Genomic DNA, 10,237 nt, shown 5'->3' with positions numbered 1-10,237 from the left:
TCAGCAGGAGTTAACTGATGTTCAGTGATATTTGGTTCTATTTATATCCGGGAGGTTAAGGGAAGTTTATAGGCGACTCAGTGCTCCTTGTGAAAAGCTGGGATGGGCCCCATAGTGGGCAGGGACTGATTGTTATCAGAATATCTTTTTTAAAATATATATTAAAGGGGTTAACTTTTGAGGGAGTGTGAAAATCATAATCTTTTTGTACTGCCAGAAAGGACAGAGCTGAATAAAAATTAATTATAATTAGTCACATTAACAGATGTAGTGAAAAAGAGGCTTTCTTTTCTTATATTAATTTAGGAATGACTGCCTGCAAAAAACCTGGGAACCGAGAATGTAAACATCACTGTAAAAATAAACATACATGTGGACATGACTGCTGTGAGTTCCATAAAACAAGTTTATTTCAGGTTTTAAAAATTGAAAGTTCATTGAAGAATAGTAATAATATCCTAATTATCTATGTATGATATTTATATTATGCAGCTTATAACTCAAATAATTTTCTTTCTTTTGTGGTTAACATTTTTAAAAAGTAAATATTAGATAAGAAATTTTGAAGAAATTTGGCTTTATATGAACAATACATAAAGTTTAACTTAAAGAATCTAGAATTTCTTCTCATAGGTAAAAATGGAGTTGCACAGAAGTCAGAAATGAAAGAGTCAACAGTTTCTTCATATTTATCTGATTTAAGAAACAGAAATGCTGTTTCATCTCTTCCTCCAGTGAAACGTCTAAAGGTTAGTTTTAATAACATTTATCCCTTGTTCTGTAATTAAATGTATATGAATATCCCTTTATTCTGGGTATCAATTAAGTAGGTATCCACAGAGTACTTTAGAGTTACATAAAGGCTTGAGTAGGAAAATGACTATTATTCATAATACTGTTTCTATAGGAAAAGATACTATAGTTTTTAATAATTAATCTATAAATCCACTTTTGGTGCATAGGGGCATAGTTATACATCCCTTTGCTTCATTAGCCTCTTTTTTTTTTTTTTAAACCAGAGAAGAGGGATATGTAGCTTGCTTTGGTTCAGCAATTGAAACTAGAAACTCTTGCCCTTTTGTGGCTCCATCTGTGGTGGACGCGCTGGAAAGTCTGAAGTTGATTTTGATTGACGCACATAGATGAGTACTGAGCAAGAGTCTCCCTTTCAAGTGATGAAGAAATGGGAGTCCTTACTGGTTGATAGGCTAGTCATTAGCAGACTTACTCTAAGCCTAAGTCATCATATCCAGGGCAAAATAATTGATCAGGCCACAAAACAGAGCGAAGAAAATGGCAGAGTGCCTGATTCTTTTCTAGGTCTTTTTTTTTTTTAACATCTTTATTAGAGTATAATTGCTTTACAATGGCGTGTTAGTTTCTGCTTTATAACAAAGTGAATCAGCTATACATATACAGATATCCCCATATCTCTTCCCTCTTGAGTCTCCCTCCCACCCTCCCTATCCCACCCCCTAGGTGGTTACAAAGCACTGAGCTGATCTCCCTGTGCTATGCGGCTGCTTCCTGCTAGCTATCTATCTTACATTTGGTAGTGTATATAAGTCCCTGCCACCCTCTTACTGCGACCCAGCTTACCCTTCCCTCTCCCCATGTCCTCAAGTCCATTCTCCACATCTGCGTCTTTATTCCTGTCCTGCCCCTAGGTTTTTCATAACCATTTTTTTCTTTCTTTTTTTTTTTTTAGATTCCATATATATGTGTTAGGATACAGTATTTGTTTTTCTCTTTCTGACTTAATTCACTCTGTATGACAGATGGTACGTCCAACCACCTCACTACAAATAACTCAATTTCTTTTTATGGCTGAGTAATATTCCATTGTATATATGAGCCATGTCTTCTTTATCCATTCATCTGTCAGTGGCCACTTAGGTTGCTTCCATGTCCTGGCTACTGTAAACAGAGCTGCAATGAACATTGTGGTACATGACTCTTTTTGAATGATGGTTTTCTCAGGGTATATGCAATGCCAAGTAGTGGGATTGCTGGGTCACATGGTAGTTCTATTTTTAGTCTTTTAAGGAACCTCCATACTGTTCTCCATAGTGGCTGTATCATTTACATTCCCTCTAACAGTGCAAGAGGGCTCCCTTTTCTCCACACCCTCTCCAGCATTTATTGTTTGTAGAGTTTTTGATGATGGTCATTCTGACTGGTGTGAGGTGATAACTCGTTGTACTTTTGATTTGCATTTCTCTAAGGATTAGTGATGTGGAGCATCCTTTCATGTGTTTGCTGGCAATCTGTATATCTTCTTTGGAGAAATGTCTATTTAGGTCTTCTCCCCATTTTGGGATTGGGTTGTTTGTTTTTTTGATATTGAGTTGCATGAGCTGCTTGTAAATTTTGGAGATTAATCCTTTGTCAGTTGCTTCATTTGCAAATATTTTCTCCCATTCTGAGGGTTGTTTTTTCATCTTGTTTATGGTTTCCTTTGCTGTGCAAAAGCATTTAAGTTTCATTAGGTCCCATTTGTTTATTTTTGTTTTTATTTCCATTTCTCTAGGAGGTGGGTCAAAAAGGAACTTTTGATTTATGTCATAGAGTGTTCTGCCTATGTTTTCCTCTAAAAGTTTTATAGTGTCTGGCCTTACATTTAAGTCTTTAATCCATTTTGAGCTTATTTTTGTGTATGGTGTTAGAGAGTGTTCTAATTTCATTCTTTTACATGTAGCTGTCCAGTTTTCCCAGCACCACTTATTGAAGAGGCTGTCTTTTCTCCACTGTATATTCTTGCCTCCTGTATCAAAAATAAGGTGACCATATGTGCATGGGTTTATCTCTGGGCTTTGTATCCTGTTCCATTGATCTATATGTCTGTTTCTGTGCCAGTACCATATTGTCTTGATTACTGTAGCTTTGTAGTATAGTCTGAAGTCAGGGAGCCTGATTCCTCCAGCTCCATTTTTCTTTCTCAGGATTGCTTTGGCCATTTGGGGTCTTTTGTGTTTCCATACAATTTGTGAAATTTTTGGTTCTGGTTCTGTGAGAAATGCCATTGGTAGTTTGATAGGGATTGCACTGACTCTATAGATTGCTTTAGGTAGTATAGTCATTTTCACAATGTTGATTCTTCCAATCCCAGAACATGGTATATCTCTCCTTCTGTTTGTATCATCTTTAATTTCTTTCATCAGTGTCTTATAGTTTTCTGCATACAGGTCCATGTCTCCTTTGGTAGGTTTATTCCTAGGTATTTTATTCTTTTTGTTACAATGGTAAATGGGAGTGTTTCCTTAATTTCTCTTACAGATTTTTCATTAGTGTGTAGGAAGGCAAGAGATTTCTGTACATTAATTTTGTACCTGGCTACTTTACCAATTTCATTGATTAGCTCTAGTAGTTTTGTGGTAGAGTCTTTAGGATTCTCTATGTATAGTATCATGTCATCAGCAAACAGTGACAGCTTTACTTCTTCTTTTCTGATTTAGATTCCTTTTAATTTTTTTTCTTCTCTGATTGCTGTCGCTAAAACTTCCAAAACTATGTTGAATAATAGTGGTGAGAATGGACAACCTTGTCGTGTTCCTGATCTTAGTGGAAATGGTCTGTTTTTCACAATTGAGAATGATGTTGGCTGTGGGTTTGTCATATATGACTTTATTATGTTGAGGTAAGTTCCCTCTATGCCTACTTTCTCGAGGGTTTTTATCATAAATGGGTGTTGAATTTTGTCAAAAGCTTTTTCTGGGGCTTCCCTGGTGGCACAAGTGGTTGAGAGTCCACCTGCCAATGCAGGGGACACAGGTTCGTGTCCCGGTCTGGGAAGATCCCACATGCCACAGAGCAGCTGGGCCCATGAGCCATGGCCGCTGAGCCTGCACGTCCGGAGCCTGTGCTGTGCAATGGGAGAGGCCACAGCAGTGAGAGGCCCATGTACTGAAAAAAGAAAAAGCTTTTTGTGCATCTATTGAGATGTTCCTATGATTTTTCTCCTTCAATTTGTTACTATGGTGTATCACGTTGATTGATTTGCGTATATTGAAGAATCCTTGCATTCCTGGGATAAACCCCACTTTATCATGGTGTATGATCCTTTTAATGTACTGTTGGATTCTCTTTGCTAGTATTTTGTTGAGGAGTTTTGCATCTATGTTCATCAGTGATATTGGCCTGTAGTTTTCTTTCTTTGTGACATCTTTGTCTGGTTTTGGTATCAGAGTGATGGTGGCCTCGTAGAATGAGTTTGGGAGTGTTCCTTCTTCTGCTATATTTTGGAAGAGTTTGAGAAGGATAGGTGTTAGCTCTTCTCTAAATGTTTGATAGAATTCTCCTGTGAAGCCATCTGGTCCTGGGCTTTTGTTTGTTGGAAGAGTTTTAATCACAGTCTCAATTTCAGTGCTTGTGATTGGTCTGTTTATATTTTCTGTTTCATCCTGGTTCAGTCTCGGAAGGTTGTGCTTTTCTAAGAATTTGTTCATTTCTTCCAGGTTGTCCATTTTATTGGCATATAGTTGCTTGTAGTAATCTCTCATGATCCTTTGTATTTCTGCAGTGTCAGTTGTTACTTCTCCTTTTTCATTTCTAATTCTATTGATTTGAGTCTTCTCCCTTTTTTTCTTGATGAGTCTGGCTAATGGTTTATCAATTTTGTTTATCTTCTCAAAGAACAAGCTTTTAGTTTTATTGATCTTTTCTATTGTTTCCTTCATTTCTTTTTCATTTATTTCTGATCTGATCTTCATAATTTCTTTCCTTCTGCTAAATTTGAGGTTTTTGTGTTCTTCTTTCTCTAATTACTTTAGATGTAAGATTAGGTCGTTTATTTGAGATGTTTCTTGTTTCTTGAGGTAAGATTGTATTGATCTAAACTTCCCTCTTAGAACTTCTTTTGCTGCATCCCATAGGTTTTGGGTGTTGTGTTTTCATTGTAATTTGTTTCTAGGTATTTTCTGATTTCCTCTGATTTCTTCAGTGATCTCTTGGTTATTAAGTAGTGTATTGTTTTGCCTCCATGTGTTTGTATTTTTTACCAATTTTTTCCTGTAATTGATATCTAGTCTCATAGCTTTGTGGTCGGAAAAGATACTTGATACAATTTCAATTTTCTTAAATTTACCAAGGCTTGATTTGTGACCCAAGATATGATCTATCCTGGAGAATGTTCCATGAGCACTTGAGAAAAATGTGTATTCTGTTGTTTTTGGATGGAATGTCCTATAAATATCAATTAAGTCCATCTTGTTTAATGTATCATTTAAAGCTTGTGTTTCCTTATTTATTTTCATTTTGGATGCTGTGCCCATTGGTGAAAGTGGGATATTAAAGTCCCCTACTATTACTCTGTTATTGTCGATTTCCCCTTTTATGGCCATTAGCATTTGCCTTATGTATTGAGGTGCTCCTATGTTGGGTGCATAAATATTTACAATTGTTATATCTTCTTCTTGGATTGATCCCTTGATCATTATGTTGTGTCCTTCTTTGTCTCTTGTAATAGTCTTCATTTTAAAGTCTATTTTGTCTGATACAAGAATTGCTACTCCAGCTTTCTTTTGATTTCCATTTGCATGGAATATCTTTTTCCATCCCCTCACTTTCAGTCTGTATGTGTTCCTAGGTCTGAAGTGGGTCTCTTTTAGACAGCATATATATAGGTCTCATTTTTGTATCCATTCAGCCAGTGTATGTCTTTTGGTTTAAGAATTGAATCCATTTACATTTAAGGTAATTATCGATATGTATGTTCCTATTTCATTTTCTTAACTGTTTTGGGTTTGTTATTGTAGGTCTTTTCCTTCTCTTGTGTTTCCTGGCTAGAGAAGTTCGTTTAGGATTTGTTGTATAGCTGCTTGGGTGGTGCTGAATTCTCTTCGCTTTTGCTTGTCTGTAAAGCTTTTAATTTCTCCATCAAATCTGAATAAGATCCTTGCTGGGTAGAGTAATCTTGGTTGTAGGTTTTTCCCTTTTATCACTTTAAATATGTCTTGCCACTCCCTTCTGGCTTGCAGAGTTTTTGCTGAAAGATCAGCTGTTAACTTTATAGGGATTCGCTTGTACATTGTTTTTCCCTTGCTGCTTTTAATATTTGTTCTTTGTATTTAATTTTTGATAGCTTGATTAATATGTGTCTTGGCGTGTTTCTCCTTGGATTTATCCTGCATGTGACTGTCTGTGCTTCCTGGACTTGATTGACTATTTCCTTTCCCATATTAGGGAAGTTTTCAAGTATAATCTCTTCAAATATTTTCTCAGTCCCTTTCTTTTTCTCTTCTTCTTCTGGGACCCCTATAATTCAAATGTTGGTTCGTTTAATGTTGTCCCAGAGGTCTCTGAGACTGTCCTTAAATCTTTTTTCTTTATTCTGCTCTGTGGTAGTTATTTCCACTATTTTATCTTGCAGGTAACTTATCCGTTCTTCTGCCTCAGTTTTTTTGCTATTGATTCCTTCTAGAGAATTTTTAATTTCATTTATTGTTGTTCATCTTGTTTGTTTGCTCTTTAGTTCTTCTAGGTCCTCGTTAAATGTGTCTTGTATTTTCTCCATTCTATTTCCAAGATTTTGGATCATCTTTACTATCATTACTCTGAATTCTTTTTCATGCAGACTGCCTGTTTCCTCTTCATTTGTTTGGTATGGTGAGTTTTTACATTGCTCCTTCATCTGCTTTGTGTTTCTCTGTGTTCTCATTTTGCTTAACTTACTGTGTTTGGGGTCTCCTTCTCACAGGCTGCAGGTTTGTAGTTCCCATTGTTTTTGGTGTCTGCCCCCAGTGTCTGCTTGGTTCAGTGGGTTGTGTTGGCTTCCTAGTGGAGGGGACTAGTGCCTGTGTTCTGGTGGATGAGGCTGGATATTGTCTTTCTGGTGGGTAGGACCATGTCTGTTGGTGTGTTTTGGGGTGTCCGTGGACTTATTATGATTTTAGGCAGCCTCTCTGCTAATGGGTTGTGTTGTGTTCCTGTCTTGCTAGTTGTTTGGCATAGGGTGTCCAGCACTGTAGCTTGCTTGTCGTTGAGTGGAGCTGGGCTTTAGCGTTGAGATGTAGATCTCTGGAATAGCTTTTGCCACTAGATATTATGTGGAACTGAGAGGTCTCTGGTGGACCAATGTCCTGAACTCGGTTCTCCCACCTCAGAGGCACAGGCTGACACCCGGCCAGATCACCAAGACCCTCACAGCCACACAGCTCTGAAGAAAAAGGAGAAGAAAAGAAAGAAAGAAAGAAAAAAAGAAAATAAATTAAAGTTATTAAAATAAAAAATAATTATTAAAAATAAAAACAAAATTTAAAGTAATAAAAAAAGAAAAAACAGAAAGAAAGAAAGAGGAGAGCAACCAAACCAAGAAACAAATCCACCAATGATAACAAGCACTAAAAACTACACTAAAAAAGAAAATACAAACAAAAAAAAACAGAGAGGCAGAACGCTAAGACAAATGGTGAAAGCAAAGCTATACAGACAAAATCACACAAAGAAGCATACACGTACACACTCACAAAAAGAGAAAAAGGAAAAAATATATATATATCTTTGCTTCCAAAATCCACGGCCTCAATTTTGGGATGATTCATTGTATATTCAGGTATTCCACAGATGCAGGGTATGTCAAGTTGATTGTGGAGACTTAATCCGCTGCTCCTGAGGCTGTTGGGAGAGATTTCCCTTTTTCTCTTTGTTCGCACAGCTCCCGGGGTTCATGTTTGGATTTGGCCCACCCTCTGTGTAAAGGTCACCTGAGGCCATCTGTTCTTCACTGAGACAGGACGGGGTAAAAGGAGCAGCTGATTTGGGGGCTCTGGCTCACTCAGGCCGGAGGCGGGAGGGAGGGGTATGGAATGCGGGGTGAGCCTGCAACGGCAGAAGCCAGTGTGACGATGCAACAGCCTGAGGCATGCCGTGCATTCTCCCGGGAAAGTTGTCCCTGGGTCACAGGACCCTGGCAGTGGCGGGCTGCACAGGCTCCTAGAGGGGAGGTGTGGATAGTGACCTGTGCTTGCACACAGGCTTCCTGGTTGCTGCAGCAGCAACAGCCTTAGCATTTTATGCCCATCTCTGGTGTCTGCACTAATAGCCGCAGCTTGTGCCCATCTCTGGAGCTCGTTTAGGCAGTGTTCTGAATCCCCTCTCCTTGTGCTCCCTGAAACAATGGTCTCTTGCCTCTTAGGCAGTTCCAGACTTTTCCCTGGTCTCCCTCCTGGCTAGCTGTGGCGCACTAGCCCCCTTCAGGCTGTGTTCATGCAGCCAACCCCAGTCCTCTCCCTGGGATCTGACCTCCAAAGCCCGAGCCTCAGCTCCCAGCCCCCACCCGCCCTGGTGGGTGAGCAGACAAGCCTCTCGGGCTGGTGAGCGCCGGTCGGCACCGATCCTCTGTGCGGGAATCTCTCCGCTTTGCCCTCCGCACCCCTGTTGCTGTGCTGTCCTCCGCGGCTCCGAAGCTCCCCGCTCCGCCTCCCGCAGTCTCCAGCAGTGAAGGGGCTTCCTACTGTGTGGAAACTTTCCCTCCTTCACAGCTCCCTCCCACTGGTGCAGGTCCTGTCCCTATTCTTTTGTCTCTGTTTTTTCTTTTTTCTTTTGCCCCACCCAGGTACATGGGGAGTTTCTTGCCTTTTGGGAAGTTTGAGGTCTTCGGCCAACATTCAGTAGGTGTTCTGTAGGGGTTGTTCCACATGTAGGTGTATTTCTGTTGTATTTGTGGGGAGGAAGGTGATCTCCAAGTCTTACTCTTCCGCCATCTCAAAGGTCTCCTCTCTAGGTCTTTTATAAGAAAGAAGATTCTCAGTCATGAGGCTAAAACAAGGAGAATAATGGGAAACATGGAGAGATTTACAGTTTGAAATGGCAACCACCTTTTCTGAGACAATTATTTTTTAGTATCCCAAGTTTTTCCTACCTTCTTTTTGTACTTATTTCATATCATCCAACCCTCCCTTCCTCCCTCCCTCCTTCCCTCCCTCTCTCCCTCCCTCCCTCCCTCCCTTCCTTCCTTCCTTCCTTCCTTCCATATTCATTGAGCACCAAGAATGTGCCAAGCACTATAGTAGGTGTGGAAGATCCAGTGATAAGACCATTTTAGTCCCAGACCTCATAAAGCTTACAGTTTGAGTGAAGGATACAAATAAGTAAATAGGCTTTTTCAATACAGTGTGATGAGTGATTCTGTGACAGAAGTGTAAGATAACTTGAACTTATAGAAAGTGCATTCACTCCACATTTGATAGGCCAGGAAAGGATTCCTAATAAACATGATTGAGAACTGAATGATATATGGGCATAAGCAAGTATGGAGAGGTGAGTACCAGAGTGGTGGTAAAGAGGGATAGAAAAGTATTTCAGATATAGACAATATGCAGTGGTTCAGAGCTGAGAAAGAGATAGAGATCTTTTTAAAAACTGAAGTAATACGGTATATCTGGAGTTCATTTACAAGTAGGAGGGTGGAGAAAGATAAGGCTGAAGAAGTAGGAGCTAGATCATGAAAACATTTTTGCTATTTTAAGGATTTGGATTTTATCCTGAAAGTACTGGGAAATCACTGAAGGGCTTTAATCAGTGGCATGATTGGAACCGCATTTTATAAAGTTCACTCTGGATGCAATGTAGAGAATGCATTAGAGGATAATAGAAAAGGAACATAAGGACTCATTAGGGCTGTTTTGCAGTAGTACAGGCAAGATGATGGCCTAGTCTAGTGTAACGGCAGTAGCAATGGAGAGAAGTGGCTGGGTTTAAGATATTTTTCAGAGGTAGAAACAGCTACCTTGCTACTTATTGGTTATAAGGGGTGAAGTAGAAGGAATAAAGATGATGCCCTTCTGGCTTGAGCAACTGGAAAAAAAGTAGGGCCTCACTAGGGTAGAAACTCTAAATGGAAAACAAGTTTGGAGGAGTAGAGACATGATAAGTTCATTTGGGAAATACTGAATTTAGAGGCCTACAAGATGTCTAGGTAAAGATGTTCTATAGACAGTTGGATAATAGCTGTTTGAAAGTCGGGAGAGAGCCGAGCTAGAAAATCAAGAAAGAGAGCTAAGCTCAAATCTACAGAGAGCTATAGATTTGAGAGTCATTTATGTGTAGATGGTAACTGAAGCCATGGGAGAATCATGAGATCTATGATTGAGAATGAGTGAGAGTGAGAAGAGAAGGCCTCGTGACGAAGAACCATGAAGAATATCAACGTTTAAGAAGGGCCTGAGAAGGAGATTTGAGTTGAAAACTAGCTTGAGTTTCTCACAATTTATTGGTTTGGGGACTATATGTATCAGCAGGA

The 10,237-nt window shown here is 39.3% G+C and overlaps 1 protein-coding gene across 1 annotated transcript in view; it reads left to right on the top strand.

Moving 5' to 3' along the window:
* HFM1 (helicase for meiosis 1) overlaps nucleotides 1–10,237 on the top strand; it is a 125,809-nt gene that overhangs the window by 97,305 nt on the left and 18,267 nt on the right. The window contains exons 30-31 of the mRNA XM_007468524.1: nucleotides 307–387; nucleotides 634–749. Coding sequence (XP_007468586.1) covers nucleotides 307–387; nucleotides 634–749 — 197 coding nt within the window. The remainder of the gene's footprint in view (nucleotides 1–306; nucleotides 388–633; nucleotides 750–10,237) is intronic.

Source organism: Lipotes vexillifer, unplaced genomic scaffold (assembly GCF_000442215.2).
Source record: "Lipotes vexillifer unplaced genomic scaffold, Lipotes_vexillifer_v1.1 scaffold490, whole genome shotgun sequence".
Classification (NCBI taxonomy): Eukaryota; Metazoa; Chordata; class Mammalia; order Artiodactyla; family Lipotidae; genus Lipotes; species Lipotes vexillifer.
This window is presented reverse-complemented; position numbering and strand designations above follow the sequence as displayed.